The following is a 19,038-nucleotide window of genomic DNA, read 5'->3' as shown; positions in this document are numbered from 1 at the left end:
GCATATTTCTTTGATATGATACAAAAAAAAAAGCACTCTTTTTTTTTCAGATTAGAATTCTTTAAAATTTTTCAATATGGGCCTGGTATTTAAGTTAATTTCATGGAACCGAGTGGAAGCATAGCAGGGCCTGTGTTTGTTTTGGTAAAAATTGTCCCCCTAAAATCCCATGCATGTATTTGGCATTTTAGAGCCAGTTTTGTTTGTTGGGTACGTTGTTATCTTCAAGTTACTTCTTGTGTATACAAAGAATGTATCTAACTTGTATACTAATGAAAAGGGGCTGCTGTTCCACATTGAGATGTCTGAAAAGATGCAGCAATCTCGATTCTAAGGCTGTTATATTCCTTGAATTTTTTTTTTTAATTATCACAGACATTATCCTGTCTGTATGCACAACTTTAGAGTGGGAAACTCATGAGGAAGGATGTTTGACATGCATGAGACCGTACAGCGTATTGGCAAATAGTTGTGTAGTCAAGCACCATTCTTTCTAGTCAGCAACAGAATACCTATTTATATAAAATGTGGACTGAACATCCTACTATTTAAGTGTATGTAATGTAATACGGAGTTTTAGAATTGTTAGATATGAAACATCTTATTACTTTATAGCATCTTAATTTCAATAGACAAAAGAATAATAGTCTCTACTATCTGTTTCTTTATAATTTCCTTTAATGAGTGTTTCCTGTTGTTGCAGGAATACGCACGGAAAGCGCTTGATTTTATTTGGGAAAAGAGACAGCGCAGCAGCAATTTAGTGGGTGTTACTATTAATATTCACACTGGAGACTGGGTCCGCAAAGGTGTGTGGTATTCTGACACGGAATCAGTGATCACAAGTGGTTTGGGGCAAGGAAAAACCCCTGACACCCCCACCCAACACATATATGTAGAGTATTTATATATGTAGAGTATTTAAAAACATTTAATGGGATAGGCAAGTGGAGTTACATAATTTCGACACAATCTCCCACAGCATTCTCCTCGAGAAGCTGGCGGTTCATGGTCTAGATGGGTGTACTCTTCGCTGGGTAAAAAACTGGCTGGATGGCCGAGCCCAGAGAGTCGTGGTGAATGGAGCTAAATCCAGTTGGCGGCCAGTCACAAGCGGTGTCCTTCAGGGCTCAGTTCTAGGGCCAGTCTTGTTAGTATCTTTATCAACAACCTGGATGAGGGGATTGAGTGTGCCCTCAGTAAATTTGCAGATGACACCAAACTGGGTGGGAGTGTCAATCTGCTTGAGGGGAGGAGGGCTCTGCAGAGGGACCTGGACAGGCTGGATTGATGGGCCAAGGCCAACTGTATGAGGTTCAACAAGGCCAAGTGCTGGGTCCTGCACTTGGGTCCCAACAACCCCATGCAGTGCTCCAGGCTTGGGGAAGAGTGGCTGGAAAGCTGCCTGGCGGAAAAAGACCTGGGGGTACTGGTTGACAGCCGGCTGAATATGAGCCGGCAGTGTGCCCAGGGGGCCAAGAAGGCCAATGGCATCCTGGCCTGTGTCAAAAATAGTGTGGCCAGCAGGAGTAGGGAAGTGATCATGCCCCTGTACTCGGTGCTGGTGAGGCCGCACCTTGAATACTGTGTTCAGTTTTGGGCCCCTCACTACAAGAAAGATGTTGTGTTGCTGGAACATGTCCAGAGGAGAGCAACCAAGCTGGTGAGGGGTCTGGAACACAAGTCATATGAGGAGCGGCTGAGGGAACTGTTAGGTTGGACATTAGGAAAAACTTCTTCGCAGAGGGGGTTGTCAGGCTCTGGAATGGGCTGCCCAGGGAAGTGGTCAAGTCCACATCCCTGGAGGTATTTAAAAGAAGGATAGATGAGGTGCTTAGGGACATGGTTTAGTGGTGGGATGGCAGGGTTAGGTTAACGGTTGGACTTGATGATCTTAAAGGTCTTTTCCAACCTAAACGATTCTATGATTCTATAATTTCAGCACTGGAGAAACCTGCTATAACGAAGCCTGGCTTTGCTCTGAAAGGGTGTTTTGGTAGAGAAACTAGTTTTATTCATTGCAAAGAAACTGTTCTCTGATTCATTTTAATACTGAGGAGAATGCCTTGGGATAAGTTTTCAGAGATTCTACTATAAGTACATAAGAAAAATATAAATAGGACTGCAGTTGTATATGGCAGCCAGTAGAAGTATTTTCGTATGAGAAAAGTGAAACAACTGGCTTTAGTGCATGTCTGTTCATATTACTGTGTGCACTGATACTGCAAAACCACTAGCATAGACATACAGTGTTGTGTCTCTGCATCTATCTGTGCCTTAATTATAGTGATAGGAGGCTTTTTCTTTTACTGAAAGAGATTTTAAAATCAAAATGAAACAATGTGAAAATACCGACATAGCTACTTTAAGTAAAACTACCTTTTCATTTTCTGCTGTTTCTAGATAGTGGAGTTGGAGCTGGAATAGATTCATATTATGAATATTTATTAAAAGCCTATGTCTTGCTGGGAGATGACAGTTTCCTGGAAAGATTTAACACGGTAAGTTAACACCTTGCTCAGGTTTGTGCCTTCTGTAAGACAAATTTAAGACTAATTGTATTGTCAGTGAGCTGTTAGCCTGAGAAGCCTACAAAGAGTTCTTTAGCAGAATTTCTGTGACTTCTGATGTGTCTAGTGCCAGCTCTTTTAAAGAAGATTTTTTTTGCTAAGCTTGGGTGAACTGTCACCTGAGCACCCATTTTAACCCCATTCTGAATGTTCTGGACCTTTTTCCATGTTTCCAGTACTGGAGAAGCTGTATTTCAAGACCACCTTGGAGAGTGTAATACTGCAAATGTTTCTGTAAAACAGCATAAGGGCCTCTTGTTACAAGCCATAGTACAATTTCCTTCTGTCCTGGAGCAACAAAAAAGATCTGAAAATCAAAGTCTGGATCTTGCATTGCAGATCCTAAGGCCCAGCATGCATTTAAAGCACTTACAAGCTGAAAAACACCCTTAGCTTACTAAATTCATGAAATTACTAAGCAACTTTGTCAGCATCATTCTTTCTTTTGAAAATAGAATATACAATAAAAACATTTTATACCATAAAATGATTTTATATCAGAAGCAGTATTAAATTTGGAATAAATCAGCAGCTAAATGCCTGTTGCAACACTGTAAGTGTAATGATTGTTTCATATTCCTAACCTGCAGCCACCGTTACTATGTTTTGCCTCAGTTCTAACTGTTTTCTATTGATTTGGCTCATGTGCTCACAATTGTACCTTCTGTGCTTCAGAAAACAAGGCGGGCAGCTATCGTGGGGAGTATAGAATTGGAAGTCAGCAAGGTGACAAGCAAGCTAGTGGGTTTTAAAGTTCTTCTGAGGCATCAAGTCCAGCTGCTTTGTTGTTTTGTTTTTTTTTTTTTTTTTAATACCTCCTTTTCCCATTCTCCTCCTGAGATGTATTTGCTTTAGAGTTCTCATTCTCAGAGAAAGCAATTTCAGCTTTGGTTAGCAGGTGCTTAAAGGTTTAGCCAAAACAACTGTGCTTTAACTAGTTATTTGTTTATCAAGTGGCTGCTGAATATACTTTTTTTGTATGTGTATTACTTGGAAAAGGTGACGTGTATTGCATGTGTAATACTGTGGAGCTTTGCAGTATTTACTAAACTTTTTTTTAGTTTGCAAAACTAGAAACTGCTGTGCATTGCCAAATGTAATAAAGATTGGGAGTGTAGTACTGGTTCTTCCATTGGAATAAAATGCCATAGTCTGGTGATCTATATCTGTTTTGTCAAATGTATTGATAATATAAGCTCATGATTTTTCTGATGTTTGTCAGCACTATGATGCCATAATGAGATACATTAGCCAACCACCTCTTCTTCTTGATGTTCATATTCATAAACCAATGCTAAATGCTAGGACCTGGATGGATTCTTTGCTAGCTTTCTTCCCTGGATTGCAGGTAAGGTTTAAAACCCACGTGCAGATGATTTTAATAAAAAGTAAATTATTTAATAGACTGGTTATATAATTGACAAGTCAAGCTTAGTAATTTCATTTTCAAAAATACTGAATGAGGATTTCTGTAGTCACTACTCCTGTCACTTCAATGCTATGCTGCAAGTTAACGTGCATTTCTGGCCATGCTGAGTATCAAGAAAAGTATGTCTGTATGATTTGCTTACTTTGCTTCTAGTCATGAAAACACTTGAATTAAGCTGCTTTTTTAGTAGTTTAGTGACAAATTTTCTGGTTTGTGTGCTATTTACATCTTTAAGACTAAATATATCACATTTCCACCACAGTTTTCTCTAAATGGTAGAGATCCTTTTTCAACATAGGCGATAGTCTTAATGAGCTCACTGGTTTTGCTTAAAAAGCTCCTATGGAATATCTGTGGCTTACACTGAAGGGGGTAATATTTACAGTATGTATCTGCTGGAAATGTAGAAATTGGTCTGTAGCTTTACAAGAACCCAGGGAGTGTGCCTAACTGATTATTATTCCTATACGTGGTGATTTAGTGTTAATTTTATTATTGAATTTTAGGTGTTGAAGGGCGATATTAGACCTGCTATTGAAACTCATGAAATGCTGTATCAGGTTATAAAAAAGCATAACTTTCTTCCAGAGGTAAGGTAGTAATTTTTTGATTCTGTAAACTGATTTTTACCTGAATTTGGGCAGTCTCAGATATCTGTGAGGAAATAGTAGATATATGTGTCATTAAAGCCAAAGGCTCATTTTCCACAGCATCCTTATGTGATTTGTAGTTCCACACGTATGACAACTGTGTTTTGGATATTAAATGTTTTTCCTTCAATTATGCTGTAATTAGCACAATAATAGGAAGCTGCTGCTATTAATAATTGCTTAACTTCATATTTCAGCCTTTCAAAATTGACCTTGACTCATTTCAGTATACAAAACTTGTATAAGCACATGTAGTACTAGCTGCTTAGTAATGTAATAGCATTAATGCTAAAGATCATAGACAACTTTACTAACCCGAGGAAGGAAACTAAAGACTGAATCGTTCTGAGAGGATGTTCTGAAATTTTGCATAATGTCCTGGAAAGTACATACATAAACTTACATGTAGATATTGCAAGTGCAGTCTTTGAGCGAGTTAATTCTGCACAGAAAAGCTTGTTTAGCTGATGAAGTGTGTGTCTTTATTCTGTGATGACCCAGAATATATGAGAAAGCTTCTGACTCTGTTTGTAATTTTGACTTTCCTCTGGTGTAAGCTTGTTTCTGTTAGGGAACATTTTAATTAACATCGCATTCACCTAATGTGGTAATCAAGACCAAAGAATGCTCTTTAAGCACTGGAATGATTTTTTGAGTGCTTTTAAAATTATATGATTTGGCTCCTCAGGGTTTTTTTGGGTTGCTTTTTCAGTGCTTTGTACTTATGAAGGAAACTTTAAAAGATCAGTTAGTTGTATTTAAGCCAATATGCCATCCCCTTTAGCAAAGACTTAGCTTAAACACTAGTATGAACTAGTAGTGAATGTAAGCCATCACAGAAATGGCTTTTCCCTGTGCATATTAAGAATGAATACATAGACTAGGAAATTTTTAGATAACTGACTCTAGTCTGTGGTATTTCTTATGTTAGAAACAGCTGCTTACCATCTGTCAGTGTGAAATGACAGTTTAATGCACTGGAAGTGTCAGGTGGTTGGTATGTTTACAAAAATGGTATTTGTCAAAGTTTGGGTCATCTCTATGTAGTGGCCCTTCACCAGGCTACTTTGGATTGCAGCAGCAGTTGTGTGCTTGTGCTGATGCGAGCAATTGGAGGCTGCATGCTGCCTCCTGCATCTGGAGCACAAGTTCTCATCTGGCACCTTTTGCCAGAACTTCACTTGCTGGGCATTTGTCAAGAGGCTGGGTGGTGTCCAGACTCCTGCACTAACACAAGCTTAAATCTCACTCGTACTAAGTGGGCTAGAGTACTGGTTCAGGTTTTGGCCTTAAATGTACCAACCGGACAGAGGTTCTTGTAGCCTCCTGAGATTGTGTTGGGCCTTAAGTCCTCCACTGCTGTGTACTTTAGCTGTTGTAATGAAGTTAGTGTAGGATTCAAAATAAACCTGTGTTTGGTTTTCATTCTTGCATTTACGTCTATTGTTTTTCTTCCTCAGGCATTCACAACAGACTTTAGAGTTCACTGGGCTCAGCATCCTTTAAGGCCTGAATTTGCTGAAAGCACTTACTTCTTGTATAAGGTAAGATCGCTTTCATTCCTCTGACTTTTGGTCACTTTGTCTAGCGCCTAGAATTTTGTTGTTTTCTAGAATAAGCAGTGTCTGTCCAGCTTATTTTATCTGCTGGAGCCGGTTCTGTATATAAACAAGATGAAAGTATTGGTTGTCAAAAATTATTCTAGGAATTTTGTTTTATATGCCTTGAATTAGAAAGAAAACTGTTAAGTGACAAAGGCCCATATTTTTAAAGGCATTTAGGTGTTGCTGATATCTCTTAAAGAGATCTTAGAGACTAAGGGCAAAAGCCACTTGCACCTTGCAAAGAAGAGCCATGCCTAAATGTCTTGTGCTTTTCTAAGTATTTCCATGTGCTTATCTCTGATTCTGTAAAAGGTAATGCAGTGGTATCTCAGAAGTCTCTCTTGTGACTGTTTAACACTACTAATAAATTGGACTTGACTGGTGTCTGAGAAGGTATGGGATCAATAAATAAGCATTAGGAAAAAGAAAGCTGCTAATTGTACAGTAAGTCTAAGTGCATATATATATATATTTTTTTTTTTTTTTTTTTTGGTTTTTGTTTTTTTCTTTTATAGGCTACTGGGGACCCTTACTATCTAGAAGTAGGAAAAACACTCATTGAAAACTTGAACAAGTATGCTAGAGTACCTTGCGGGTTTGCTGCAATGAAGGATGTTCGTACAGGAAGTCATGAAGACAGGTAAAAGTTTTTGCAATGATTTTTTTTTTCATAAAAAGATCATAAAAAAAAATAATCTAGTTACCAGGTTTATATAATTGAATTAAATGACTTTTGAGTAGCTGTCTGTCTTCAATTTGATAACCAGGTCTTAAATTACCCATTTGTCATAGTCTATAAACTATTTCAATAGTTTTATACTTTGTTACATAAGAATATTTTTAGTTTAATAACATTTCATTTGTCTCAGAGCAATAGATTAATTACTTTCAAACAAAATATACTTCAAATCTAGAAGTTTGTAAAGAAGTTTGTTTCTTCTATGATGCTGTTTTGTACTGAACATGCTGAATCATTTCCCTCCAAAGATAGTTTCTTCCAAGTGGAAGGAATGCTAATGGAATTAAGTTCAACAATAATAGTTGGGAGGTCTTCAGAGATGGAGCAATATGAGTATTTGTTTTACTGATGTTTTAGAAAAGAGGGGATCTTCCTAAAGGACATCCTTTTTTTCCTTAGAATGGACTCTTTCTTTCTCGCTGAGATGTTTAAATATCTTTACCTGCTGTTTGCTGATAAGGAAGACATGGTTTTCGACATTGAAGACTATATCTTCACTACAGAAGCTCATCTATTACCACTTTGGCTTTCCACTACAAACCAAACCGTCTCTAAAAAAAATACAGTAAGTATCAGCTCAAATTTAAATTGGATTTAGTGGTGCTTTGAAACAGTTCCTTTTTTTTTTTTTTTTTTTTTTTTTTTTTTAATGAGAGGAAATGGAAGAAAAACCAGGAAGAATCATAGCTTGAAGTTGTATACCAGTTTTAACACTTCATTTAATGTGAACTATTTCATTACATTAACTGTGACAGTCACATGAGTATGAATAATGTTTCCATGACTGGATTCTGCAACACTGAATCTTGAGAAAAAAGCTGTGGAATATTAGCAATACTTAAAAAATAAATAATTTTTTAAAAAACATTCCCCAGCTCTGCTTAAATTTGAAAATAACACAGTATGATATTTTTATCTTCATCTTTCTTTTCTATTACTTTTTATAAAACATTTGCAACAACACGGTTAAGTTTTTGTTGCTTATTTTACTACACGAACCCTTGGCAAATTTTGAAAGGTTTTTTGAGACTGCTACAAAGCTAGTTTGACAAGATACAGCTATAGATTTTGGGATATTTAATTGTTTTAGTCCATGCAAGAGGCATCTATTGTGTAAATGTGAGAACATCTATGGGTTTATAAATTACTTAACCTTCCAGAATAACATGTAGTAATACAACTGTGCCATGAAGCATCATAAATACTTGTGTCTTTTTTTTGGTTTGTTTTGGGTTTTTTTGGTTTTGTGCTCAGTAAGGTGACATAATTTATCTTTAAGGCAATAATACTACTGGCAAGCAAAAGAAATGCATGAGAAAGTTAATAGAGAGGTGTCTAGGGCATCTAAGTTTTGGAAACAGAGACTGGTTTTTTTAAACAATACAAGAAGTTCTCTGAAGCATCTGAAGGAGCGTTTTCTATAACTTTAATTCCCAACATGAGAAGTTGATACTTTTGAGACAGACAAGATTTCCACAGCTGATGCTGTGTGAAGTGCTGGCCTGATGTATGTAGTTCTCTTGAGAACAGCAAATGTTAATGGAAGGCCTGTAAAGATGATAGAGTAAATTGTTCAAATGCAGTTTTCTTAAGCTCTTTAAATCGAAACTGCTAACGTGTGTAATACAAGTAAGAAAGAACCATTGAAAACAGTGTCAACAAAATGCGTTAAATGGCTAAAAGGCTGTGAAGATGGATTTTTTTCTGATGGGGCAGGGGAACGATAAGAAAAAATGGAATATGTAAATTATTTTTAATATAAACACAGTGCTAATGAGCCTAAATGTCTATGAGAGAGTTGGTAGTAGCAACCCAACATCCTGTTTGTATTTCTTCTCATAAACAGGAAAGGTCATGTCTTACTACACTATAGCACTTGCAAGACCTTCTTTTTTAAGTGATGTGACTACTGTTTGTCACACTAAGATTATAGGTACTTCAGAGTGTTCATTCCAGTAAACTAATAGCCTTTTAGGTCTTGTTTTTTAGGGAGCCTTTAAATACTTGATTTTTTAATTAGCTAATATGTTGCAAACAGGTTTTTTTCTAATTAGATAAATAATACATTAATTTTTATAGATGAAAAAATTAACTTGCCAGTTATCCAACCAGTTATTTGCAAAACTAAAAGCAGGCTAATTATGGCTCCAAATCACTGTACATGTCCTGCATGGTTTCACATGTACAAAACAGTGGTTTGTGTAAATGCTAACTCTGTCTTCTCTTCTGAAAATAGAGATTGTTTGAATTTATATATAGATTCATCCTTGCCCATTCAGACTTGCAAGTCTGTATGGCTCCTGAGGAGGAGAATCTTTCATTTGTATGAAAAGATGTGACCTTCTTAGTAATACAAAGCAAGAATTACCCAAGGCCTGCAGCTGGCCCACTCAGCATAAAGGCAATATCAAATGAAATCGTAACTACTTCCTTTAGTTGTCCAGCACATAAAAGTACGCTAGTTATAACATGAGCAGGCTGAGAAGTACTGTTTGCCAACAGAGGATTAACTGTTTCTGCAAACTATGTCTAGAAACTGGATACAAGTTTGGTAAGTTACAAATTAGAACTGGTGGTGTACTTACCTATCCCTAGAAGGGGGTTGTAGTGCACTGGCTACCCTTTATTAGTGCAAGATGTAGCACAGAAGAATGATGTATTCTTCATTTCTGGAAACTGTGTGGTTGTAGAACATTTATTGCATTCAGCTGCTGTTTGTCCTGAGTACACAGATTACTTAAGGGTATGCCTATCTGTTGATTTTCTTTGTATAAAAATGTAACCTGCATTTTTAATGGGTGATCTGTATCTTTCATTTTAGACTACAGAATACACAGAGCTGGATGACAGCAACTTTGACTGGACCTGTCCGAACACCCAGATTCTTTTTCCAAATGACCCTATGTTTGCTCAGAGTATTCGTGAACCTTTGAAGAATGTGGTGGATAAAAGCTGTCCTAGGGGAATTTCCAGAGCGTAAGATTAGTATTTTCTGTCTTTTGTTATATAGGAGTGAGTGGAATAGTCTGTTATGCACAGAAGGAGAAACATGAGGTGTACTGGAGCTTGCTCTGCTTGAGTTTGGAGTCCTTTCAGAATGTATAGCCTAGCTACGGGAAAAATCAGTTCTGTTTTCTCTGGCATCATCAGCAAGACTTAGTTCATTTCCAGTAGGAATTAGCAAGTCTTTCAAAGCAAAAGGAGCTTAATGAGCCACATAGGCTAAGTGGGAATTGTAGCCCAGGTATTGCAGGAAATAGGTCTCTTTGGTTTGTAAAATTAGTTTCTGTAGTCTCTTCAACAGTTCTGCAACTCTTCTTTGTACTCAACAAACATGCTACCATACATAACTTCACCTATTTTGAAGAGTTTAGGACAGTCTGTTTAAGCTGAGGAAGTTTATCCTTCTGACCACCTCTTACACTTCATGAGGAAAACTGAGTAGCAATACTATGAGGAAAACTGGTTTTAGTCAGAGTAACGCAGATTATTTAGAAATGAGACATAGCATGTGGCAGTTTTGTTATCAACATTGTGTGCTTTTTTGCACTACAAAATTATCAGTAATATTGACAACTTTTAAAAAAGACAGTTTGACTGACAAGTTGCGTTCTAGTGAAGCTTTTACTCAACATTATTCCAAAGAATTCTAATAATAATCTGGGTTTTAAAGCTTTGATCTCTAATATCTTTTCACAGAGAAGAGAGTTTGGGAAGTGGACCAAAACCACCATTGAGAGCCAGAGATTTCATGGCCAGCAATCCTGAACACTTGGAAATACTGAAGAAGATGGGAGTCAGTTTGATTCATCTGAAAGATGGAAGAGTACAATTAGTACAGCATGCAGTGCAAGTAAGACCTGACAGTACTTTTTTGAAAACTTTCAGTAAAATCCTTGATACTTGACACTTAGAGGTTCAGGAAGGACAGCCAGACTGTGGAAGGAGGCACATGAGCTGGATATGCAACTATATTTAGCAGGCTGATGCTTGTTAATATTTTGCCTCAGCAACACTTCCATTAAATTGGATGGAGGCTGTTTGTGTCAAAGTGATGTAGCTAACAGCATCTTATCTGAAAATACTAGCTTTCAGCGTGAGATACTTTCATTTGCTTAAGGAGGTCTATGTGTTTGGATGTTCTTAGTCTTCTGTGTGGTGGAGGTGCTAAAAAGTGAGCTTCCTTATTTGATGAATGAGTGCCAGTGAGCATCCACTCTGTCTTTTGAAATCTTTGTAGCAGTGGTCCAACTTCAATATTTTTTTTTTATCAAGGTCCTCAAACATTTAAAAAGAAACTGTTTATTGTTTCCTTAATACTCAGGCAGCAAGTTCACTTGATGCTGAAGATGGCTTACGGTTCATGCAGGAAATGATTGAACTCTCCAGTCAGCAACAGAAAGAGCAACAGCTACCTCCTCGTGCTGTTCAAATTGTGTCCCATCCATTCTTTGGCAGGGTGGTCTTGACTGCTGGTCCCGCACAATTTGGGATGGACTTATCCAAACACAAAGCAGGGGTACGTAGGATGTATATGTGATCTGTTCCTAGCTTTCTGTTACTTTCCTTATTACATAAGCCTAACCTTTACAGTACTGGTACTATTTCAGGGTGGCCAGCTAGAGGATGATCAATTAATTACAGTGCTTAGAATGACAGGGTGCAGCAGTGATAGAGTGACAGCAGTGACAATGTCTTAGATGAGTGGCTTATCGGTCTGTGGCCCATGCTCTGCTCCTGAGTCACCAGTCATGATTTAGGATTTAAAATGCATACATAGTATGATTTTTTTGAAACAAATTTATGTAATCCGCAGCGCATATCTTAAGAGATGTTAATTTAAGGGAAGGTTTTTCTACCATGTCAGACATGAATTTGCAGAAGCTGTTTTAGAGTTAGAGTAGGCTGTTCTTTACGCAAGCTTTTATAAAAGGCTGTATATGGATGGAAGAAGAAAATACCACCAAGGCATTGGTCCCTATTGGAAGCAGTAGCAAAACCCAATGACTTTGGGCGAGGTGCAGCCCAAAAGAGGAGTTCCAGACTAGCAGTTCATAGAAGAAAATTTTCCAGAGACAACAGTTCACAGGTATAGACAAAATACACTGAATATGAAAATTATGTTTTCACTAGGACATTCTTTGCTTCTTAGAACTCTAGCTTCAGGGTAAAGATTGCCTGCACTGACAAAAGACACGCTAAATGCATTAGGTTAACTGAAGAAATGAAAATGCTTAGGAATCTTTTGTAAGGTTGAACCTAGTGCTCTATAATTATCTCTTTGTTTGTTTTTGTTTTTCCAAACAGACAAGAGGATTTGTTGCAACCATTAAGCCATATAATGGATGCTCAGAGATCACTAATCCTGAGGCAGTGAAAGAGAAAATTGCTCTGATGCAGAGAGGCCAGTGTATGTTTGCTGAAAAGGCACGAAACATTCAAAAAGCTGGAGCTATAGGAGGCATTGTTATTGGTAAATGACATTTTAAGTTCTTTGTTTGTGTAAATGTAACCTGTATTTTACAGATTTGAAGACACTGGAAAGCTGACAAGAAGCTGTTAAACTCTCTGACATGCCAGTACTCCAGCACAGAAATAGTGCTTTCAGATGATGAAGAAATGTTTTAGATTTGTCTGGTTCTGTGCAGAAAGTGTAGCAAAACAAATTGGGATGGGTGATCATCACTGGTTTTGCAGACTAGAAGTTGTTATTTTAAGGATCACCAAGTGTTGAAATAGTACTATCCATTAACTGCTGAGGAAGACTTGAGATACAAATGAAAAATGCTAAGGAAAACAAGTACACAAGCTGGCTTTTTGCTTTTTACAAGCAACTTACTATTTTATGCCTGGGAAGCTCTTAACTGACTGGGCAGTAGAAAGGTGCTCAAAAAGTCTGCTGAAGTTCAGAGTTGTAGTTTGTTTATCTAACAGGAGGTTTGCTTGCTTTTCCTGTTGTATGCATCTGGCTAGATGACAATGAGGGCAGCAGTAGTGACACAGCTCCTCTCTTCCAAATGGCTGGTGATGGAAAGAACACAGATGATATCACAATTCCCATGCTCTTCCTTTTCAACAAGGAAGGAAACATTATACTGGACGCAATCCGGGAGTATGAGGCTGTGGAGGTTCTCCTTTCTGATAAAGCAAAAGACAGAGGTAAGATCAGACGTTATTTATATCAATTTAGCTTCCATCTGTGCTGTGGCACAATGTGAAATGTACAATAATGATTTCTATTGGTACCCAAAGGTGCAAACATGTTATTTGGTAGCTCTCGTTTTCTGTTCGACAATGGTATTAGTTTTTTCATAAGAAAGCTGTTGTCTAAGATGTGTCATGATCCGCTCCCCCCCAAAGTTAATGTCCAGAAATGCTGTTCATAGGGTAAATGTCAGTTCAACTAATGAGAAAATACAGCCTTTTGGATTCCTTTTGAACCCTTTTTGTCATAATCTGCTTTGAAGTTGTGTCAGGAACAGCGCAAATGTTTTCAGTGCCCTACATTGTAAATGCCTCTCTGTTATCAAGCTCCCCAGTGGCATTCTTGGTACCCAAAAGGAGAGAGACAACTGTTACAACTATTTTGCCTATCTAAGGAAAAGTGATTATTATGAGAAATAAGGCTGCTGACATCAGATGTTTTGCAGTTTTTCTTGTATAATACAACAAAATTGCAAGCTAATGCATTCCCAATTAAAATATTTGCATATGGCAGAAAATTCTAGGTTTTCCTTTTGTAAGCCTTCCTCATAGCACTGCTTTGTCCAAGCAGAGAATGTAAGAATCATAGAATCACAGAATGTTTTGGGTTGGAAGGGACCCCTAGAGGTCATCTAGCCCAACCCCCCTGCAGTGAGCAGGGATACCGCTAACTAGATCAGGCTGCTCAGAGCCCCATCCAGCCTGGTCTTGAATGTTTCCAGGGATGGGGCCTCCACTACCTCTCTGGGCAACCCGTTCCAGTGTTTCATTACAACTACACAAGTATCTCTAGTACACCGGTGACGGTGTTTATTTTCTGCATGTTTGTGAAAGTGGTATGCCAAAAGCTACAGTGTTGTTTCTTCATAGGTGCTTACAAATTCCTCCTGTTAATAACTATGGTTACGATGCTCTAACAAAATACTAAACACAAAAGTTAGGTCTGCATTTGAGAATTTGTAATGCATATGTGCTTCTTCCCCCTCTCCTTGTGCTTCCGTTTGGAATCCCAGCAACAATCTTTAAAGGTAAAATGATTCCAAACTACATTATTGATAGCAGTAAGTATCCCGTGTTAAACATGGCATATGCAGTTAAACACCCTAGAAGTCTTGAAATAGTAGTGTCCTGTACACTAGGTGTAAGCATCAAACTCCAAAGAAATCTGCATGGTTAAATTGGGCAGCTGTTGCGTACTTACACGCTAAATCACTACTTGAGACATGCATGTTAGTTGCTTTGAGTGGGGATGTGATGAGGGACGTTTTGGCTTTGGCTCTCTTTAATTCACAGTTCAGTAAACTTACAAAACTCTGTCTCCCACTTCTTTAGAAGTGGAATCATGGTGGATCTGAGAGTGCTTTAAAATATGGTATTAAAGTTCAGTGCACCCAGTGAGTATTTGCTTAAGACTGAAGGATGGTAACTAGCACTGACCCAGAAGTCACTACTGAAGTTTGAGGAACCAAAACTAGTCTACTGTATTGTTTGCCCTCAGTTAAAATGTGTTTAAATGTCTTTCCTCCCCTCCCTCTGTAAAATACGTTCCTTAATAACGTTAAATTTCCATATCAGTGGGAAGTCAGCACTTCCTTGAGGAAATAAGGCCAAGGGAAGTGACCTTGCTTTTGAAATACATAATACGATGCTGCCTACCAAGGTTTTGGTTTTGCTTTTTTTTTTTTTGAACTTTTTTTTCTTTTTCTCTCCCCTCTCAAAGACTTGGAAATGGAGAATATGGACCAGAAATTATCTGAAAATGATTCACATAAACAGAATTCAGAAGAAGCTACTTCAGCATCTCAGGACGTTGGTGCGGTCAGTGAAGAGCCTGAAGAAGGAGAGAACTCTGATATTACTGAGCCTGATTCTTTAACTCCTGCTGACGCAGACAGTGACAGTGTTTCCATTTCAAACCAGGATTCCTATGTCCCTGGAACCGATGAGGCTAGTGCTCCGGAGCCAGCATGTACGCAAGGGGATCACCAGCCTCAGGAACAAAAGACCGAGATGGAGTCAAATTCCAAAGTTAACTGGGATAATAAAGTCCAACCTATGGAATCCATATTAGCAGACTGGAATGAAGATATAGAAGCATTTGAAATGATGGAAAAGGATGAGCTATGACTTGTAATAATAACTTATTTGTTAGTAAACAAATGGAGAACTCTTTGGGTAGAAGCGAGGCCCTGATATCTGAGAACTAGCAAACATATTCAGTATTGTGATGAGCAACCAGGTTTCACCTGGAAATTACCATAGAAATCCAGCACGCGCTCTTTGTATTGTTTTAATTTTTCCTGTTTGAAAATGGGAATGTGCAATTGAAGCATTTGTCTGGCTCCACTGCTTGGTGCTGTAACGCAGGAGGCTCATTCAGGGAACGAGCCCAACTTCTGCATTCCAGGCTCTGAGAGGTCATATTCCCGTGGTGTCTGGAAAGCAAAAGTTGAACACAGTGGGGTTAACATACCACGTAACGGTTATCGATCAGAGCACCCGAAGGCAGTTGGTCAGCCACTGTTTTGGTTGGAGTGAAGGTGCGGTTTCACTGATCTCTATTGAGTTGAAAACCTTCATTGATAACAGCAGGTGAAATTGTTTCCAGTTGTCATGTCTTTAAGACACAGCCAGAAGCAGTTTGATTTTTGTCCTGACATATCATACTGAGACATAGTAGTGTTGCTCATCACTCCTTCCATCTGTTACCATGAAGAGCGACCATGATGACATGCGCGTTTTCCCTTCTGCTCCACTTGCAACTAAGAGAAACTGTATAAACCAAAGGCAATGTGTACTTTGTAATCAGGTTCCATCAGGGAAACTAAGACAGCCTTGCTGGTTTGGTGTCTACCAGATAAAGGTTCATGGTGTGTTTTGAAAATTGTGCTCAAGGTTAAGGTAAAGTGGACAAGGTAGATGTTGAGTTACAGATATTTCCTTTGGCTTTCCAGGTTGAAAAACTCAGTCTGCCCTGAGATATGGAATTTAAACTGGCAATATTCTCTGAAAGGACACTAAACAGAACTAGATCAGCTATAACAATCTTCCTTTTTCTACAAGTTTGACTTCTAACAGCTTGACTTTGTTGGCATTCTTTTTATATGCAACTTCTATATGTGCGATACTTAAGGCAATGAGGCCAGTACCAGTAGTGAAGTGCAACGCTTTTGGCTGTTGGGTCCATAGTTCAAAGTACAGTGGCGTAAACTGCAAGGATGACTGGTATGTTACTCTGGGCTTCGGGAGTTTGTTACAGGTAAGTGTGAGTCCTAATTTGTTATCCCTATTATGAAAAACATTATTTAAATAAAAATGGGGATGTTTAAACAACCGAGAGACATTTTGACTGTGTCCAAAGAAACTGCCAAAAACTAATTAACTTGATTTATAGAAACTGCTTTTAGTGAATTGTGGTTCAAAGAATTGTTTTATATTAAAGAGTAAGTTAACACTGCCTATATGCTGCACCAGGCTAAAAGTGAAGGTTTATATTCATCTTTACAATAGAAAAAAAAAAAAAAGCCCCGGTCTGAATTGCACCTTTCATTTATCTGGTGAAATTATGCGTGCTGAATATGCAACTGTTAATTAGTACAGCCATACTGTATTTATTTATGTATACTCCTGTACAGTATGAATGGAGAAATCCCAGGCAAATGTTGTATACATGTGTACTTAATGACACTTGCTTTCAAGAGTATCAAAATGCACAGGCACCTTTTGAGAGCATAGCAGTCAATCAGAATATTATCCATAAACTGAGCGGTAACTTCAAATCACTAGGGTAGGAGGTAATTTCAAGGGGGAAATGAAGTGGTAGCAGAATAGTGAATAAGTGTCCTTTTAAATAAATTAGCTTTTAAATGTAGTTATAATTCCTTTGCACAAATAACTGTATGGAGGTTTGGACTGAATGAGTAGGGCTTTGAAGCAGCTGGGGTTTTTCAGTTGAGAATTTTTTTATTTATGTTTTTTGTTACGTGAGTTTCTTCATGTAAGGAATTTGATCATGGGAGCCTTTTAAGTGTCCTTCGTTACTTAGAGCCCTGGTCCGCACCCAAGGGACGCTGTGCTCCTCTGGTAGCGCCCGGGCTCGAAGCGACGTGCAGTCAGCTGCAGGATCAAAACCATCAGGTGCAGATCAGTTTTCACTCCGATAATTCCTTTGATCTGTCAGTGCTTAGTGCCACAAAAGGAGCATTTTTGTTCCTGTGCTCTTCGACATGGACTACATCTTCATACTCAGCTCTTTTGGTGGAAATAGCATTATTTTTATAGTTACAGAGGCCCTCTGGTCATTATGTTAAGACTGTCAATATAGCAACTAAAGGTTTTCTTTTTTTACTTGCAGACAATTTAGGTGTAGATGTAAAATTTTTTTAAAAGATTAACTTTCCTTGCCACCACCAGCTCATTTAACTGCTTTTTCTACATCTATTGCTAAAGCAGCAGACATTAGCTCTCCTTTTAAGGGATTTTGAGTGATCCCAGAACTCCGTATGGGTTTGAAGCATCATTTTGGTGGTGGCCTACCTCAGATAACTGTTGCCTCCTTCCTTTTGGGTTGTTTTTTTTGTTTCAGTTTGTTTTACTTTACCTTTGAAACCATCATGAGAGCCATAGCTTTGTTTACGGAACTGAATCGGGTGAGGTTGACCTTTTGGGAAAGAGGACTAAACTGGGGGGGAAGCAGTTTTATTCAGGTTATGGTCACTTTATATTTCCTTATGCGAAAACAGGCTTTAGTTAACCTGTTTATATCATTCTGAAAATAATTCAGTTTTCTGTCACTGTCATCTTAAAAAGCAAAAAGAATGTATTCAGAACCTTTTGGAGAGGGGAGTAGGTGTTCTTCCCGAATTCTTAGAAGTCTGCTCCCTCCATGTGGAATATTGCTTGTTCGTCATTAATCAGTAATTGCCTCTTTCTTTGTATGGTATTGTACGGTTACTTGTATTGAACACTGAAGAATTCAGGAATCACAGCTGGAATTAGCACTTACGCCATGCCATGTAATTCAGATCAGCCAATTAGTTTCTCGTTTGATCTTAAAGGAATCTTCTCAATTGTTTACATTTATTGTTTCTTAATGAAGTTTCAAAATGAGCCCAGCTTTGGTTCTCCCCCTGCCGGCGTACCTGAAGGCATAGCATTAGGCATGAGTAAGTGGATGTGGAGAAGTTAAAACCGGGGTATCTTATGCAAAAGGCATCAGTCAGACATAGGAAAAAAACCCATTCTGTGAATGAAATATTGTATGTTCAGATTTTATAAGATTTTTTTTTTTTTTTTTTAGCCAGCCCAATTTACAGCCGTATATTTTCTTATGAAAAGATGTCTAATACAGGTGCTGTAACATTATTGTTGGGTTTTACTTCTGGTGATAAGCGTATACAATATTTCTAAGGGCAACTATGTACTGTGATGTAAAAGTCTGGGCTAAAATGTATATAATCTGTGTACATAATTGTGTACTTGATTATAATTGCTGATTGTAAAGATTTAATAAAATGTAAATATTCTGGTCAAGCTGTGCTGAGCTGACACTAATCCCTGACTTGCCCTGGCAGCTGCCTTTGCCTTGATTTTTAGCATGGCCTTGGGCAGCCGGACCAATACTGTCCTGTGCTTTTATTGGCAACCCCCGGGAGGGGAAATTCCCAGCTACCTCCCTGGGGAAGCGGTCGGTACCTGGGCAAGAGTCTCGGAAAGGCAGGAGAAAACACTGATGGGAGCCCCGGGAGTTCTGCACCTGGGAGCACGCGGCCCTGTCCAGGCAGGGAAGGGGTTTTGCAGGAGCAGCTGGAAGGCAAGGCCGGGCCCCCTTCCCCGGGAGCAG

General features: G+C 38.4%; 1 protein-coding gene across 4 annotated transcripts in view; it reads left to right on the top strand.

Moving 5' to 3' along the window:
• Positions 1-18,718, top strand: part of EDEM3 (ER degradation enhancing alpha-mannosidase like protein 3) — a 32,309-nt gene extending 13,591 nt beyond the window's left edge. For all 4 annotated transcript variants that reach the window (XM_009636899.2, XM_035892455.1, XM_035892456.1 and 1 more), the window contains 13 exons: positions 704-809; positions 2,404-2,501; positions 3,793-3,918; positions 4,506-4,589; positions 6,110-6,193; positions 6,769-6,893; positions 7,392-7,557; positions 9,814-9,968; positions 10,692-10,845; positions 11,317-11,511; positions 12,300-12,465; positions 12,966-13,151; positions 14,917-18,718. In XM_009636899.2, coding sequence (XP_009635194.2) covers positions 704-809; positions 2,404-2,501; positions 3,793-3,918; positions 4,506-4,589; positions 6,110-6,193; positions 6,769-6,893; positions 7,392-7,557; positions 9,814-9,968; positions 10,692-10,845; positions 11,317-11,511; positions 12,300-12,465; positions 12,966-13,151; positions 14,917-15,323 — 2,052 coding nt within the window. In that variant the 3' untranslated portion in view covers positions 15,324-18,718. The remainder of the gene's footprint in view (positions 1-703; positions 810-2,403; positions 2,502-3,792; positions 3,919-4,505; positions 4,590-6,109; positions 6,194-6,768; positions 6,894-7,391; positions 7,558-9,813; positions 9,969-10,691; positions 10,846-11,316; positions 11,512-12,299; positions 12,466-12,965; positions 13,152-14,916) is intronic.
• Positions 18,719-19,038: the final 320 nt, after the last annotated feature.

This window comes from Egretta garzetta, unplaced genomic scaffold, assembly GCF_000687185.1.
Source record: "Egretta garzetta isolate BGI_Z169 unplaced genomic scaffold, ASM68718v1 scaffold304, whole genome shotgun sequence".
NCBI lineage: Eukaryota > Metazoa > Chordata > Aves > Pelecaniformes > Ardeidae > Egretta > Egretta garzetta.
This window is presented reverse-complemented; position numbering and strand designations above follow the sequence as displayed.